Raw genomic sequence first — 18,728 nt, 5'->3', positions numbered from 1 at the left:
TGGGGTATGTTTTTGGCAGGAGAGGAAAAACTATGGGGTCAGAGATTGAACTGGTACTTAGGGTTAGCAATTAAACTTTCAGAGTTACTGGCTCATTTTATAGATTGAATTTAAGAGCTTAGTCATAAAACTGCCTGAGCAGATTCCAATTAAAATTTAGATTAATGTACAATTTGGAACTCCAAAACTTGTAAATAGACCAACACATTATTCAAGTGAACTCAACCTGTCCTTCAGTGTCAATTAACAAAGGTGCAGTTGTCAGCACGCAAGTAATTATTGAGCAAGATGACAGCACCATCTACTAGTTGGATGTGCCTCAAAAACCAGAGAAAATGATAAAGTGGTCTTAAACAATGTGATCTTCAGTATGTGCCATCTAATAGTAGCTGTGAAGTGGCAGAGGGCATCATGCAAAAATTAGACGAGTGTAAAACTCAAACCAAGATAGTTTAAATAGGATATTTTATCGTTCATATAGACTGGAATAAGACAATGAACTCATTCTGAAAGATAGTAATTTGCAATGGCGTGAGATTTTATACAACAGGATTACAGAATACCAGTTCAATATTATTTACTATTCATTACGTGACTGGTGCTTAAGGAAGCAATGAAGCTCTTCATCTTCATTGCTGTTTTCATAACAATGCTGTCTTGACCAGTCAGGGTTCAGCCCCGAGCTGAACCCCTGAACCTGGAGGACTGGTGGACCACTTTCAGTCTGGCCTCTACCCTTTGACATGGGTAACCATATCAAGAATCAAAGGACAAGGCCCTGACTCCAGTCAACATAGTTCTCTGGGTCAATGAGGCACGCCAACCTACAAACCCTATGACAAGGCGACAGAGGATGAGAGGTGACCTGATAGAGGTGTCTAAGATGATGACAGGCATCGATTGTGTGGATAGTCAGAGGCTTTTCTACAGGGCTGAAATTACAAGCACAGAAGGGCAGTTTTAAGGTATTTGGAAGTAGGTTTACCCTTTAAATTAGTTAATGACTCTTTTACTTATTTAGGGATCAAAATCACAAAAAACCATAAAGATTTATTTAGATTTAATTTTTTACCCTTAATTGATCAGATTAAAGGTTTGTTTACTAAGTGGTCACCTTTGTCTCTATCCCTAATAGGTAGGATTAATGCTATTAAGATGGTTATTTTACCTACGTTTTTATATATTTTTCAAGCGATACCAATTTTTATCCCGAAATCTTTTTTTTTACTAATGTTGACTCTAAAATTTCTTCATATATATGGCAGTATAAAAATCCCAGGTTAGGTAAAACATATTTACAGAAGACAAAAAAGGAAGGCGGGTTAGCATTACCTAATTTCAGATTTTACTATTGGGCAGTTAATATTAGATATTTGTTATGTTGGTTGAAAGATGGGGGTGGATCTTTTGGCCCTTGTTGGGTGAGTTTAGAAACTAAATCGGTATCAGCTTATGCTTTGGGTTCTATTTTAGGGACTTCTCTCCCTTTTGCTCTTTCTAAATTGCCGAAACGAATTGACAACCCGATAGTTAAACATACATTGCGTATATGGTTTCAATTTCGGAGATTTTCTGGGTTGACTCAATTCGTTTTAAATAGTCCTATTGTATCTAATTGTTTTTTTCACCCTTCCATTATAGATCAAGCTTATTCAGCTTGGAAAACTAAGGGATTACTAAGATTTTCTGATTTATTTTTAGATAATTGTTTCATGTCTTTTGAACAATTATCCAACAAATATAACTTGCCGAGATTTCATTTTTTTAGATATTTACAGATTAGACATTTTTTAAGTTCTGTACTCTCTACGTTTCCAAATTTTGTGCCTTCAGATACTTTGGAGAGTTTATTTGAATTAGACCCTTTTCAAAAAGGGCTTATTTCAAAACTTTATAATATAATTATGAAGATACGTTCAGAGCCTCTTTATAAGACTAAACAGGATTGGGAAAGAGAGCTTAGTTTTAGTATTTCTAGTGAGAATTGGGATAGAATTCTTCAATTAGTTAATACATCATCGTTATGTGCCAAACATTCACTAATACAATTTAAGGTCGTACATAGGGCCCATATGTCCAAGGATAAATTAGCTCATTTTTACTCTCATATAAGTCCTATTTGTGATAAATGTCATTCTGAAATTGCGTCTTTAACTCACATGTTTTGGTCGTGTTCATTTTTGGAGAAATACTGGAAAGATATTTTTGATATTATTTCTGCGGTTTTGAATATTGATTTACAACCTCATCCTATTACCGCAATTTTTGGTTTACCAATGTTAGATTCACTGCGTTTATCTTCTTCAGCCCGTCGAATGATTGCATTTCTAACTCTGATGGCTAGAAGATCTATATTGTTGAATTGGAAAGAAATTGATCCTCCCACTGTATTTAATTGGTTCTCTCAAACTATGTTATGTTTAAATTTAGAAAAAATTAGAAGTGGTACTTTTGAGACTTCTATTAAATTTGAAAAGTTATGGAGACCATTTATTCAACATTTTCATATGATGTAATATGACCCTGTGCCAAGTTCATTTGATTTCCCAGTTTTCAGCTTATGCATTTTGAGAGGACCGGAAGTGACGGCATTGATGAATACTTATTTTTGTGAGATATTATAAACAGCCCGCTTTTTTTTTCCCCTTCTCTTTTGTTTTTTTTCTTTTATATTACTTATTAGTTATAGTTATTAGATTAGATTAGCTAGTTCTGCATTATATAAATTTTTTTTTGTTTTTTTTTCTTTCTTTTTTCTGTTTTTTTTATATTATACATTATGAAATATTTAGATTTACTATGTCCATACATATATCTTATGGCTTATGTCTTGGTAAACTCATTTATATTGTAACTATTATGTATGTTTTTTTTTCATATGTAATGGAATGTGTATGTTGGTAATTTCTTTATCAATATATCATCTGTATTCTGTCCATATTACTAATATTAATAAAAAGATTTAGAAAGAAAAGAAAGGAAGTAGGTGCAGAGAATGGTGAGTGCGTGGAATGGGCAGCCGGCGACATTGGTGAAAGCAGTAGGGTCTTTTAAGAGACTCCTGGATGGGTATATGGAGCTTAGAAAAATAGATGGCTATGGGTAACCCTAGGTAATTTCTAAGGTAAGGACATGTTTGGCACAGCTTTGTGGGCCAAAGGGCCCGTATTGTGCTGTGGGTTTTCTATGTTTCTAAGGTGGCGGTCCTCTTGGAGGAATATGGTGTGTTAAAGGAATAAACAACTGTCAAGATTACAGACTGCAACAAGAGAACGGTCATGTGCTGGGAAGGTGGGGGGTGGGCAGTTGAAAAATTAATCTTTTTATGCAACAGACTCAGTTTTTAAGCCATGAAGGACAAGAAATCAATTAATAAAAGAATGCATGGATGTTGATAGAGGCAGGGATCAACATAGAACACATACAAAAAGGCATTAAATAAACACAGACCTGGCAGACAGAGAAGCTGTGTCAACAGACAAGGACTTCAAAGGGGAACAATAATGGAAGGCTTCAAAATGAACAAGTATTCAGACATAGATTTTCAAGAGCAATCTGAGCCTTTCAAAGCAAGTAACATTGATACTATAAATGCATATGAGAAAATGGCATGCACTTTAAATTTTCCTTTCAGCATTTATAGAGGAGAAAGGAAGTAACTGTCCACAAATCTACGACACTGCTGAATCATGGGAAGGAATTGGCCATAATTTTAAGTGAGAAAGCAACGAAAGAAAATAATAGTATTGAAAATGAAAAATACTAGAATCAGGCTGAGTTTGAAAGGAAGGAGTAAATACAAAGGATCTAGTGTTTTCCCAGAGTACATGACGAATAAACTCTTCTCGGGCTTCTAGCCGGGTACAGGTATCAATTATAACCGACGTTTCGATGACAAACTCTGCCATCCTCATCGGGGATGATGCCTGGGCATGTCTAGTCCAGTGGTACTTATATCCCCGTAGTCCATCCCTCCTGATTTGTTCATCCTCATCCAATCAGGTTTCCACTCTCCCACCTTGTTTACAATCAAATTCCATCTTAATGTGGATATAATAGTCTTGGAAGCAATGAATGGTAGATTTATCAGAGGGGCTGAGTTATACAGAGAGCTTGCACAGTGCTGCATTTCCTGTAATTAATGTAAATTAAGTAATGGGGTCATTTTAAAGGAATAGTTTGTAAGATATTAAAGGGCAGTTGAAGAGATACTATTTCTATTGCTTAAACAAGGAGGCAAAGTTTAAAAATTACAGCCAGATTTTCCAGGGGGAAACACTTCTACACATCGGGTGGAAAAAACTGATAGTCTCTTCTGCAATAATTTCAGAAAACCAAACATTTTAAGAGACCAGGTAAAGGAAGCCAGGTTACTCAATCACAATCTACTTGGTGCAGGTTGACCAACCCAATCTCTAGTGAGTAGGCAACCAAGCCAGGGGAATTAAATTAAGATGCAGTGCAGATTTCTTCCCTGCACCGTTAGGTGCATCAGGGCAACCTTGCTATTTCTTTAGCGCTTGTCTGTTTTATGAGGCCAAGTTGCTAGCTGATGGCTCAACCCCAACACGGGTATGCTGTGCAAAACATTTCACTAAAAATCTACTAATTCTCAATATTCTGGCTCACACACAACTAACATTTTGTTTCAAAACTAAAGGCTGTAACATAAGAAATAGTTTCTCTTGTAGAAATCCACACCCATGCCTTACTCTGAAGTAACTTCTTCCATGTAACTCTCCCCCCACTCCCAGAGGAACATTTTCTTCAGGACACGGAAGAACGTAAATGTTAAAACACAAGTTAAGCGAGTTTTTCATTCTCTATGGCCTTGGGCAAATACACCAGTGACACAATGCAACAGCAAAGAAAAGGATATCTAGCTGGAGTTTCCTGGAGTGTGTTTAATAACCCAATGTCCTGAGATCCTGGGGATGAAACAAAGAGAAAGATTAATCCTGAACGGATTAATTAGATTGGTGCAGTAACAACAGTATTGGTATTAAACTCAAGTCCAAAGCTTACAAAAGCAATATATGCAGTTTAGTTCAATAGAATTAAAGAAAAGTTCATCCGGGGCACACCCTCCACTCAAGATCAACCAGCTACTTGTTAGAGTGTTTTTGGGGTGAGCAAATAACTTCAGCAGCTAACCTCAGCTAATCTTCAAATATGAATATACACTGTAGATTAAATTTAAAATGCAGCTCTGAACAAAGGGTTGTGAATTACAGTTAATTGGAAGACCAGACAATGCTGATTTAAAATTCATTTTTGTGTCTGTAGTGTAGGTGCAAAGAAGATGGTGTAAAAGTTATAACTCAAAGGAAAGCATTGTAGATGCCTGTATATACAGAATTGTCCTTCAACCTTTAGCATATAAAATGTCATGTAGTATTGGGTTGAGCAGTCCTTTCTCCAAAAAGGTCTCAGTGCGATGCCTGCTGTGTCTCATTTTGTCAAATAAAGAGACTACTTCATTTCTACCCACTTCTTCACTCCAGTAACTTAGTTCACTCAACACCACCACCCATCTGAGCAAAGGCCACAGCTCCAATCCTCTAGCACCCACTTGACAAAATCAATAACTCCCATTTATACAACACCTTTAACAAAATCATTGCCCCCATTCAGAGAAGCATTATCAACAAATAATTGTTGCTGAGACAAAGGGTGATTTAGATACTCGAGAAAATCTTGGTCAAAGTTAAATGAGTGCACCAAGAGAGGAAAGGGAAGTGGCAAATTGAAGCAATGAATTCGAGAGTGTAAGGCCACACACAGGCACCATGAAGTGATCTAACTGAGGCATTAAGAAGCAGAGGTCAGAGAGACAGGACTATGAGATTTGGAAACCAGAGCGAGAAAATCTGACTGAACTATAAGCTAACGTAGATCGGAAGGCTTTGGGAAAAGGAATGAACTGGAAAGCGCAGATTTAAAGTACACTTTTCAGCAGAATGAGAGGTGTACTAGAATATTGTCAAGCTTATGCCATGTACCAACCTTCGGCCAAACTCCTGTCCTGACTGCAAACTGTAACTGACACAAATCTTAAGCTCATGACCATCCCTCATGGTCCAGGAACACATCACAGCACTGTCTGGCTGGGTAGTCTCAAACTGATGACATAAATATCGATTTCTCCTTTCGGTAAAAAGATCTTTACCTCCGCTTCCTTTCTTCTTCTATTCCCCACTCTGGCCTTTTGCCTCCCCTCAGATGCCTATCACCTCCCCTGGCGCCCTTTCTCCTATGGTCCACTCTCCTCTCAGATTCCTTCTCCAGCCCTTGACCTTTCCCACCCACATGGCTTTACCTACCACCTTCTAGCTATCCCCGTTCTTCTCCCCCATCTTTTTATTCTGGTGTCTCCCCCCTTCCATTTCAGTCCTGAAGAAGGGTCTTGGCCAGAAACATTGACTGGTTATTCATTTCTATAGATGCTGCCTGGCTTGCTGAGTTCCTCCAGCATTTTGTGTGTGTTGCTTTGGATTTCCAGCATCTGGAGATCTTTTTGTATTACTGTTCCCAAGTTACAAATACTTGTTGGACTTGGGTGTAAAATTATCTTTTCTTGCAGTTTAAGATTCCTATGTTTGCTTGTGTTTTTATATCATCACCTGTATATACTCAGTGGCCAATTTATTAGGTACACCTACTCATTAATGCAAATATCTAATCAGCCAATCACATGGCAGCAACTCAATGGTTGAAAGGTTCAGTTGTCGTCCAGGCCAAACATCACAATGGAGAAGACACTTGGACTAAGTGACTTTGACAGTGTTGGTGCCAGGTGGGGTCATCTGAGATTCTCAAAAAACTGCTGATCTCCTGAGATTTTCACACACAAGAGTCTCTGGAGTTCACAGAAAATGGTGAAACAAAAAAAAAATCCAGTGAGTGGCAGTTCTGTGGGCGACAACACCTTGTTCAAAGGAGGATGGCTAGACTGGTACAAACTGACAGGAAGACAACAGCAACTGAAATAACCACTTGTTACAGCTGTGGTGTGCAGAACAGCATCTCTGAATGCACAACGCGTTGAACCCTGAAGTAGATGGGTTACAGCAGAAGACCACGAACATCCTACACCTAATAAAATGCCCACTGGGTATACATATAATCACTTAGCAAACTTTCCAATAATTATGGGACAGTTAATTCTGTATTGTTCTAGAAACTTCTAGACTTCTCAGCGTCAGGTGTCACACCACTTGAATCCGGCTCTTTTGGGTAATCTCTAGTTGGAGTATGAGACGACTGCAACTACTTTTTTTAATTTGGTCTTTTCTTTGCTCTCTGTTCTTGCAACATTTAATTAAACAGCCATGAGCAACAAGATTTATGTCTCAATTTGGCTTCCAAAGGACCTTTGGATCACAAATGCATCAGGATCCAACACAACTTACAATGAAATGCAAATTACAAGCAGATCTTACCAATTTTTTTTAAAATCAGAAACCTTGCTACTTCATTTCTAATTAAAAAAGGGGCTATTCAAGGAGTGAAAATATCTTTGAAACTCATTTCCAAGGACTAATCAGGTCCACCTTAACTCATTTCTAAAAAAAAAATAACCCTAGTTCACATGGGATCAATGCAAAACTTACGTAGCGTGAGGTGAGTTATCACACAGGCAAAAATGAAAGCAGTTAGAAAGGAAAGCGACAACAGAAACATGTAGAAAAATCTGTAGTTCCTTTTCCCGACACAGTTTCCGACCCAAGGACAATGGTGATCAAATCGCTCTGCAATGGAGACAAAAAATTTAACATTAGCCCATCAAAATGCACTTTCTCCCCTTACAATCAGGAAATGGGGCTGATTAGCCTTCCAAATAATCAACTACCTGGGACAAGTCTTGCCCTCAGTAAACAAAGGTATTCAGCTCCTTTCATCCCCTTTCTACTCAACTGCCCATTCACCTTGACCTTGGGGAAATGTCACTCTCTATCTACCACGCATGCCAACATCCACAAACCTATGCCCAATGGCACCATTCCTACCAAAGTCCGCGTGTCTCCTGACGGAGCCCTGAGGGACACAATCCATTCCACAACACAGCTCCCCGTACCCTCACCCGGTCCCATGCCCACACCCCACACTCACCCACGCAGTTATCACAAAGGCTGCAGTGTGACGTTCGCGGAGGCCGGAACATCTTGCAGCTGAAGCAGTATTTGAGCTTCACTGCCTGCCCGTTGATCACCACTTCCTTTGTTCGAGGCGGCGGTCGATAACCTGATCCACCAGGGTTATCTGAAAAAGAATGGAGCATCTTCTGTTTGAGTGTACCAGGACTACTTCATTAAACTGAGGTCCAATGGCCAATAAGCAATTTCTCCTAACTACACTTCGACTTGGGACGGGAAAGGGAAGGGGAGACAGAAGGGCTTGTGGGAATCCAGTGAAGAAAAAGCAAACTTGACTCCCTTGATCAATATCCCGGTTTCTATTTGATCCCTGCTGCTCTGAAGCCACCGGGTCAGCATAGCGCAAGATTCATGGCAATTGCTGCAGTTCTGGGATTTGTGGAATCACTGCTCTGTGCAGGGCCAGTTGGCTTTTCCACATACCCTGAAAACAACTGAGAATGGATCAGTCTGTTTCTGTAGGGGGATAAAGAAAAGTGCAAAGACAAGAGACTGTAATGGAGAAGTGCAAAACTTGGAAGACTGTAAAGAGGATACTGGAAAAGGTATGGACTAGATGGGCCGAAGGGCCTGATTCTGTGCTGTACTTCTCTAGGACTTTACAGTGATGAAACGTAGGGAGATATGATCAGAACGATAATTTAAACTTATAAATGCAGATTACATTCAAGCATATTCATATTCCTTTCTAAACAATTAAAACTGCAATTAATTCACAATCTCTTTAGAAAGGTTAATCCGTAACCAAGACAGGAACACAGGAGTCTGCAGATGCCAGAAATCTGGAGCCACGTACAAAAGAGCTGGAGGAACTCAATGGGTCAGGAAGTATCTATGGAGGAACAGTCACTAATTCAGGCCAAAACCCTTCAAGGACGGGGAAGAAACAGAGAAGATAGCCAGCACAGAAAGGAGGAGGGAAGGGATGGAACAAGAGCTGATCCAGGTGAAGGGGTGGGGGGGGGGGGGAGGAGGGAAGAGTGAGAATGATACACAAAGCTGGAACGTGACAGGCTGGAGGAGATAGAATATGATAGGGGGGAACAGTCAACCGCAGAATAAAAAGAAGGAGGTGGGGAGGGAAATTGGTGGGAGGAATGTGTGGGTGATGAGCAGATAGAGAGGGTGGGAGAGAGGGAAGAGGATCAAAGATCCCCACTACCCAGGACATCCCCTCTTCACACTGTTACCATCGAGGAGGAGGTACAGAAGCCTGAAGGCACACACTCAGCGATTCAAGAACACTCTGCCATCAGATGACTTCTGAATGGACACTGAATTCAAGAACCCATGAAACATTTTAATTGTTTTTTGCAGTACTTATTTTAATTTAACAGACATACAGATGTAGACAGGCCTAAGGTGTAGAAAAAGTCAATTTTAGAAAACCCAGCTCATTTATTTTTCAACATACTCCCCTCCTACATGTACACACTTAGTCCAGCAGTCGTGGAGCATACGGGTCCCTTCTTTGTAGTAGTGGTCCACAGCAGGGGTGATTGGTAAGCTTGTGGCCGACAGTAGGAGATGAGTTACACAGCTCATTACATGCTCATGCAGGTCAACGCTGAGTGATTATGCAGAAAGTTTGAAGTTAATAACTCATCTCCTTCCACCTTAGGCCACGAACTTATCAATCACCCCATGCTATGGACCACTTCTGGAGGTCCAAGACGCCAACCTAGAGGTAGACAAAGAAGGGATCCGTATGCTCCACCACCGCTGGACTAAGTGTGTAAATGTAGGAAAAATAAATGCGCTAGGTTTTCTAAAATTGACTCGTTCTACCTTAGGCCATGAACTTATCAATCACCCTTGTAACTCAGGTTTTTTGTTCTCTATATTTATCGAGTATTGCATTGTGCTGCTGCCGTCAAGTCAACAAATTTCATGACATATGCCCATGATATTAAACCTGATTCTGAGATAGGGTAATGGGGTAGGTGGGATAAGGGTAAAAAAGCAAAAGGTAGGGACAGAGGAAAGTGGTGACCAGAAATTAGAGCAATCAATGTCAGTTTGCAGATTAACAAGGCGTTGCTCCTCTAATCTGTGTCTAGCCTCAACCTGGCAGTAGAGGCCATGGACAGACAGAGTTAAGGTAGCTGGCCACTGGGAGATCCCAGCTGGTATGGTAGCAAAGATGCTTAATTTAGTGATTCCTCTGAACCGTGCCGGGTCTCACCAACACAGAGAAGGCTGGTCTGGATTCAATAAAGGACAACCATGGATTCTCATGTGATGGGAAGGACGTTTTGGGCCCTGATTGGTGGTGAGGGAGGAGTTAGAGGGAGAGGTGTAACAGTGCGACTACAGGGTTAAGTGCCTGGAGAGGGATCGGTGGGGGAGGTACAAGCAGGGAATGGAGTCGTGGAGTGAGGGAGAGGGGATGAGAAATGGTACATAGTGGTGAGGCCCCAGTAGAGATGACGGAAGTTGCAGAGAATGATACGTGGAGTGCAGGTTTCACACCCAAATGTGGACCGTCAGTTACCTATCTGTTTCTCCAAGTGTGCTGCTTCATCTGGTGTAGCTCGTGGCAGGATCCCAGGATCGGTGAAACTTGTGTGCAGCAGTGCACTTAATACAAACACAAACAGCAGCCCTGCGATAATGGGAATAGCCAGCGTCAGGTTCTCCGTTAGGTAAGGGCAGCTGCAAAAACAGAGTGCCAGAGCTTTACCAAACACAAACATTAAATAGCTTTACAAAAATGGGAATAGCCAGCGTCAGGGCCTGTCAGGTAAGGACAGGTGTAAAATCGGACTGCAATAGCTTATGCCTGAGGCTCAGCAACAAGCCTCATAAATCAAAGGAGAAAATATTTATTGTAACACGCACAAAATGCTGCAGGGATTCAGTCTGTCAGGCAGCATCCATGGAAATGAATAAACAGTCGACTTGTCGGGCCCAAAGCTTTCATCAGGTCCCAGTGAATAATCAGTCGACATTTCATCAGGACCCGATGAATAATCAGTCAACATTTCATCAGGACCTGATGAAGGGTCTTGGGCAGAAGCAGCGACTGTTTTCATTTCCACAGATGCCACCTAACCTGCTGAGTTCCTCCAGCGTTGTGTACGTGTTACTCCAGATTACCAGCGTCTACACATCTCCTCATGTTTATGAGAAGATTTACTTATTTTACTGAGAGACACAATGCGGTATCTGGCCCTTCCAGCTCCACATGCTGCCCAATGACACACACGTGACCAATTAACCTACTAACCCATACATCTTTGGAAGGTGAGAGGAAACCCACACGCTCACAGGGAGAACAAACAAACTCCTTACAGACAGTGGCCAAATTGAACCAGGGGTCACTGGCACTGTAATAGTGTTACACTAACCACTCTGGCTGTATACCTCTGCTGTTCTCACCCGGAGGTATTTGATGAGCCATATAATGGGAGTTTTATTCTACGTCTCTCCAGTTCCAACTGCAATTTCAGTAAGGTTGTTGCCAGCATCAGTTCTGGAAATGCAAGCGTATCACTGTCAAACAAGAATTACCATATAGAAACAGACTTTTTGGTCAATCAAGTCTGAACTGGTATTCACCCTCCACAATAAATACCAGGAGTATTTATGGTATGTGTGGCGTTCTGATTCTGAGAATATACACTGTTTCTATTTTGCAACCTCTAATCTAGAAAGTAGTTTCCGCTGGTGGGTGAGACTAGAACTAGGGCACACTGCCTCAAGATTCAGGGAATTAGATTTGGGATTGAGAAGAGGAAAAATTTATTTTCCCAGGGATTAGTGACCTGCAGAATTCTCTGCCCAGGGAAACAGTAAAAGCACATCATCATTACATGCTGTGTCATATGATGTGGGTGATCATGGTCTTTCCATGACCACGATTGTTCTGGGAATTTTTTTTTCTACAGAAGTGGTTTACCATTGCCTTCTTCTGGGCAGTGTCTTTACAAAACGGGTGACCCCAGCCATTATCAGTACTCTTCAGAGATTGTCTGCCTGGTGTCAGTGGTCACATAACCAGGACTTGAGATCTGCACCGGCTGTTCATACGGCCATCCACCACCTGCTCCCATGGCTTCCCGTGACCTTGATCGGTGCTAACTAGGTAACCATCAAAAAGGGATAGGCAGCCAGTGCAGATTACCCCTGTGGCAGTTGCCCTCAATAACAAGTGTACCACTCAGGATACTGTTGGTTGGGGGGGAGATTCCGGCAGGGAAAGCCACTGCACTCAGCTCTCTGGCTCTGTGGCTCAGAAGAGAAGAGGGGGGGAAGAGTCAAACTTAGTGATAGGGGATTCAATGATTAGGGGGACAAGACAGGAAGTGCTGCGGATGAGAACAAGATTCCTGGATGGTACGTTGCCTCCTGGGTGCCAGAGACAGCTCAGACTGAGTTTACACACCCTTAAGTGGGAGGGTGAGCAGCCAGAGTCACCGCCCCCATCAGGATCAGTGACAGAGGTAGGATGAGCGACAAGAAGTGATGCCGAGTTAAAGGGCAGGACCTCCAGGATTGTGATCTCAGTATTGCTATCCGCACTACATGCTCGTGAGGCCAGAAGTAGGAAAACAGTTTAACATGTGGCTAAGGAGATGGTGCAGGAGGGAGGGCTTCAGAGTTTTGGATTGTTGGGCTCTTTTCCAGGGAAGATGAGACCTGTACAGACAGGACTGTTTTCACCTGAAATGGAATGGAAGGCAGATGAGCTCAGGGCACGGATCAGCACATGGAATTATGATATCGCAGCCATTAGCGAGACTTGGCTGCAGGAGGGGCAGGACTGGCAGCTCAATATTCCAGGTTTCCATTGTTTTAGATGCGAGAGAGTGGGTAGGATTAAAGGAGGACAGGTGACTTTACTAGTTGGGGAAAAAGTCACGGCAGTACACAGTCAGGACAGACTGGAGAGCTTATTTAGTGAGGCTTTATAGGCAGAAGCGACGAATAAGAAAGGTGTGACCTCATTAATGGGACTATATTATAGACCACCCAAAAAGTCTGTGGAATCTAGAGGAACAAATTTGTAAAGAGATCGCAAACTATTGCAAGAAACACAATGTTGTGATAGTAAGTGATTTTAACTTTCTGCATATTGATTGGGACTCACATACTGTAAAAGGGTTGGGTGGGAAAGTGTTTATCAAGTATTTCCAAAAGTTTTCTTAATCAATATATGGAGGTCCCAATAAGAGGCAGTGCAATTCTAGATCTCCTATTAAGGAATTGGATGGGGCAGAAGACAGAAGTTTGTGTAAGGGAACATCTAGTGATCATAAGGCCATTAATTTCACTAATAATTTCATTAATAACACAATTATGGAGAAGGGTAGGTCCCGTTCTTGGGTTAAGTTTCTAAATCGGAGAAAGTTTGATGGTGACAGAAAGGATTCTGGCAAGTGTGGATTGGGACAAGTTGTTTTCAGGCAAATGTAAGTGTGTGGTTGGTAAGTGGTAGGTCCAGACCCTGAAGCATCGACTGTTTACTCTTCTCCATAAATATTGTACCTAACTCGCTGAGTTCCTCCAACATTTTGTTATTGTTGCTATGGATTTCCAGCATCTGCAGAACCTCCTGTGTTTATAGCCCCCAGGTTGCTCTGCATCCTTTTGCATTACCATCTTCTTCAGGACCGATTTCCTGGCGTGACAGCTGTCGTCATGGCTGGTTCTGTGGTACAGCAGGTCGGTGAGCCACTGATCACCTGCCAGCTCTTTCTCCACCCTTCCTTCACCTTTTTATACCAGCCACCTCCCCTCCTCCTTTCTTGCTGAAATGAAGGGTCTTAACCTGCCCATTTCCCTCAGCCTGACCTGCTCCTTGCACTGTGTGCTGTTCGCAGTAACCATTTTTGAAGCATGCCAGTATGCTGCAAGGATACTGTTTCCCATAACCAAGACTTTGTCAATAGGGCTGGTATGTCAGTGAAGTCACCCCAATTAGAGAAATAAAGTGCAGCAGATACAGGGAGTCTGAGTCAGAAGATGGCAGAAACAGTTGGCAGGTCAGACAACATTTCTCAATAGTGTAACAAAAAACCCATCAGCTAAGCAATTTGCTGGGTAAACTCTACAGGTGAAGAAAGAAGGAATTGTCAGTGTTCCAGTCGAAACAGATGGGGGGAAGCAGTTCATTAGCCGCAGTCTAGAAGGAAAACTCTTATCTCAAATCTCCTCTACTTTGCAGCCATACTCACTCATGCAGAGAGCTTCCGGAGTAAACCTCGAATGAAAAATCCAGCGCTGGAGTTATTAAGGCAGTCCTACATTGAATTCAACTGGCAACTCCTGCGACACCGCTGGCACCAATCTATAATCAACCTCTGCCGTCCATTTGGATTTCACAGCTGCGGGAAGAGGAGGCCGCTGCACAGATAAACAGCTTGCTCTCCATATTGTACTGCCCTGGCTTGTGTATCAACCTAGACAGCTAGGACACAACATCCCCGGTCAACACCAACCAACTGGGGGGGCCACCCGGTCAAAACCCTACATCAGAAACTGACTGGCCCTGGATGAGTGGGGCTGACGAGCCTGCTTTGTTTGTCTATGTTGACTCTGCCAATTTCACTAGAATTCTCAGAAGTCTAGGCAATGAGAGCCGGAAGCTTGCTCTACCATTCCTGTGACTCATCCTCCATATCAACATCCTATTCGAGCTCTCACTGCCCAGAACGGTAAACAAAAATGTAGTTCACTTTCCAGATTACTTGTACCTGTCCTGCTTTGGGACATCCAGATTCCTCTGCATATCAGAATGTTGCAATCTTGCATTCAGACTTTTCTTCAACTTCCCCTCCCAAGATGTGTAACTGCACATAACTTTATTTGTCTGATCTTTACTAATTAATTTAATCCCTTTGCCTTTCACAATTTACACTCTAATCTATCTTTGCACAACCGTGCCTTCACCGACTTGACTCATTTCTATAAACGGGCCCCACCACCAACCTCTGGAACATTTATCATTGTATCCAACCAGAAAAAGACCCATTTACACCCACTTTGCATTAGTCAGCCATCCCACTAGATTTTACCTTCCGTGATAACATCTGATATGGCACTTATAGAGTCTCAGAGCTTTTCAGCACACAAACAAGTCTTCTACTCTACTGGCCCATCTGAACTATAAACGTCCCAACACAGACAAAATGTTGGAGGAACTCAACGTCTAATGAAAAGAGTTAACAGTCGACCTTTCAGGCCGAGACCCTTCATCAGGACTCCCTGCTCCCCCTTGCTGGTCCCAGTTGTCCACAGCCCTCCCCCCATGTACCTATCCAAATGCCCCCTGCCTTCTCTTTCCACCCCAAGGAGCCAAAGACAATGGGGAACTGGGTCAAGCAGAGCCGATCACGGAGTCAGTGAGGCCAGCCGGGTGGCCACTCGCCCCCACCCCCCAAAACATCTGCTGGAAATCTAAGGTGTTTTTTTTAAATGATCACTTGGTAGTTTCTTGTTTCCCGTTACTTTGTTGAACAAGGCAAGGCAAAGGTACGTTTACAATTAGTCCAGAAAGGTCACCAGCTCAATAAGGAACAATAGTTAAGCGCTAGCCGTCCGCGGAACAACCACCTCCCACGACGATCATGGTGGCAAACACCTAAAATCCTTTAATGGCAAACGTGAAGGGGAAGCAGTAAATCACTCAATAATCGCAGAAAGTGCATAACAAGCCCAGCGTTGCTATTCAGGACCCAGCGCAGCGCATCCCTCCCAATCCCAAAACTCGCCCCACACACACACACACAGCCGGCGGATGTTCCCAAGGAAATCCCACCCAGGTCATTGAAAGAGAAGCTCCCGGCACACAAAGGCCGGCGGTTTATCTCTAACTTGGGACTGCAAGGTATTATTCACAGTCCAAAACGGTCCGGAGGGCGGAGAGACCCGGGCTCCAAGATGCTGGAACCTGGAGGAACAAACACATTGCCGGGTGAAGTGAGCGGGTCAGGCGGCCTCCGGGCAGTTAGCGAGACCGTTTATCTGGACTGGAGGTCCCGGTCCCTGGCCGGCGGCAGGCCCAACTTCTGGCAGCAGCGCACCCCGGCGAAAAAGCGACTTACTCGAACCCGAAGAAGAGACCGCTGGTGCCGAGGATGAGGCCCAGGGTCAGGTAGAAGGCGCCACTCTGCCGCCCGGTTATCAGCCGCCCGTCGCAGAAGAACCGATTCTTGCCGGTGAACGACTCCCACTTGCGCCGGCGCCGCTGCTTGCCCGAGGCCGGCGTGTGGCACTGGGGAGCCGGCGTGGAGCCTTGCCCGGGCCCCAGTGCAATCTGCCGGTACTCACACACCTTCATTGCCGAAACGGTTGGGGACGCTCAAAGCTCCGGGTCACTCACTCGAGCCTGCTGCACTTCCCACACCCTCCGACAGCCAGAGAGCCCGTCCATTAACACGGGCGGCTGCAGCGACACCCAGGGGACAGCCAAGGAGCCCGTCCATTAACACGGGCAGGACAAACCTCCGGCTGCAGCGACACCCAGGGGACAGCCAAGGAGCCCGTCCATTAACACGGGCAGGACAAACCTCCGGCTGCAGCGACACCCAGGGGACAGCCAAGGAGCCCGTCCATTAACACGGGCAGGACAAACCTCCGCCTGCAGCGACAGCCAAGGAGCCCGTCCATTAACACGGGCAGGACAAACCTCCGCCTGCAGCGACAGCCAAGGAGCCCGCCCATTAATACGAGCATCTGAAACCTCCGGTAGCAGCGACACCTAGGGGTGAGGAGCCAGATCTCCGGCTTCTTCCTCGGACGATTGGCAGTCCAAATTAAAGTGCATTTCTGCCACCAACTGGACTGGGCTGTGGTGTAGAGTTGGGGAGGGGGGAACCCCTCACTACTACTCTTTCTATTACTAATCTACAGCCCAGCGCATCTGTGGATGTGAACTACTCACTATTCAAGACATCTGCCGTCCGATTCCTAAATGGACATTGAGCCCTTGGACACTGCCTTACATTTTTAATATATAGTATTTGTTTTTGCACAATTTTTAATCTATTCAATATATGTATACTGTACTGTAATTGATTTATTCATTATTATTTCATTTTATTTTCTCTTCTATCTTATGTATTGCATTGAAGTGCTGCTGCTAAATTACCAAATTTCACGTCACATGCCGGTGATAATAAACCTGATAATAAACCAGTAACGAAGGGCGATACTGTGAATTAAAGTCAACCCCTTAACTTAGCAAAGTTTTTAAAAGAAAACTATCACCCCCCCCCCAAAAAAATCTTAATGAAGCCTGCATGAAATTTATTTCCATGTTACATGCTTAACATGGTCATAGTATACGTTTAGCTGTTTCATAATGACAAAAACTACACAACCCAGAATGTGTCCAGAGGAAGGGTCTCGGCCCGAAACAACTTTTCCATAGATGCTGATTTGCTGAGTTCCTCTAGTGAGTGTTGCTCTGGATATTTTCTCGTGTTTGCGATACGACAACCAAGAATGATGTTTTCCAAGATTGAATTGAGCCGGAGACGTAACGTAAAGATTTTTACTCGTGTGAGGATGTAAGAAATAAAATCAATTCAATATAATGTATGCCCAACTCCAAGTCGTGTCAAACTAATTCATTCCTTTCTTGTTTTACCCCCTTCTCCCATAATACCCACTATCCCACGACTTGCCCTCACCCCTAATTCTTAACCCTACCAACCCCTCAACTTCTCACTTGCTAAATGGAAGATCTATGTCTGTTGAACTTTTAACAGCTTTCTTAGCTGAATATTCAACCAATACATTTCCCTCCATACCCGTAGGTGTAGGGACGCGAAAGAAACAAACTAACACTTTTTTGTATACGAAATATTTGATGAGCTTCCAACAGTACATGTGAAGCTCCGTCACCAGCAACAGCAGCGCTTGGAGTTTGGGAGCCATCCCCATCACCCGGGAGGGAGTAATCTGACGTGGGGGGAGGGGTGGGATGGACTACCTCCGTACACTGCGCCATCTAGAGGGGGGAGTCAAACCAGCAGCTCACACAAGAGGGAGCTGGCAGGACATCGCTAGGGTAGTCAACCTCCGAGCGCAGCGCCGCTTATGGCATGGGCTTTCACCATTCCGCCACCTGGTGGACAGGTGATCGTTGGAGGTCCGGTCCCCAGCGCTGGTGATTAAGTGCCAGTCCCTAACTGCAAGCATGGAGGCAGCTAACAGGTTCTGCACTACTTCCTTATGGCCTAATTATGACCGAAAATCAGCGGCAATGGAAGGGGAAGAAATACGTAGAGGGTGGGAGACAATACACACGTCGCCTGGAATACCGCCACCTGATGGCTGGGCAGATACTATACTACGACCTCCAAAGCAGAGGAGCTAACACCAACCACATGAAGACTATAAGAGATAGGAACTGAATTAGGCTTTTTGGCCCATCGAGTCTACTCCATCATGTCGTCGTGACTGATCCATTCTCCCTCTCAGCCCCAATTTCCTACCTTCTCCCCATACACCTTCATGCCCTGACCAATCAAGAATCTATCAACCTCTGCCTCATGACTTGGCCTCATGAAAAGTCATGGCAAAAAATTCCACAGACTCAACACCCTCTGGATAAAGAACTGT

The 18,728-nt window shown here is 43.5% G+C and overlaps 1 protein-coding gene across 1 annotated transcript in view; it reads right to left on the bottom strand.

Moving 5' to 3' along the window:
- The window catches only part of zdhhc18a (zinc finger DHHC-type palmitoyltransferase 18a), a 61,126-nt gene extending 44,589 nt beyond the window's left edge, over positions 1-16,537 (bottom strand). Inside the window, exons 1-4 of the mRNA XM_059954682.1 lie at positions 16,205-16,537; positions 10,651-10,811; positions 8,113-8,262; positions 7,614-7,751 (exon numbers count right to left, since the gene is read on the bottom strand). Of these exons, the coding sequence (XP_059810665.1) occupies positions 7,614-7,751; positions 8,113-8,262; positions 10,651-10,811; positions 16,205-16,440 (685 nt within the window). The 5' untranslated portion in view covers positions 16,441-16,537. The remainder of the gene's footprint in view (positions 1-7,613; positions 7,752-8,112; positions 8,263-10,650; positions 10,812-16,204) is intronic.
- Positions 16,538-18,728: the final 2,191 nt, after the last annotated feature.

Source organism: Hypanus sabinus, chromosome 30, assembly GCF_030144855.1.
Source record: "Hypanus sabinus isolate sHypSab1 chromosome 30, sHypSab1.hap1, whole genome shotgun sequence".
Taxonomy (NCBI): Eukaryota; Metazoa; Chordata; class Chondrichthyes; order Myliobatiformes; family Dasyatidae; genus Hypanus; species Hypanus sabinus.
The sequence above is the reverse complement of the archived record's forward strand: the minus strand, read 5'-3'. Positions and strand labels throughout refer to the sequence as shown.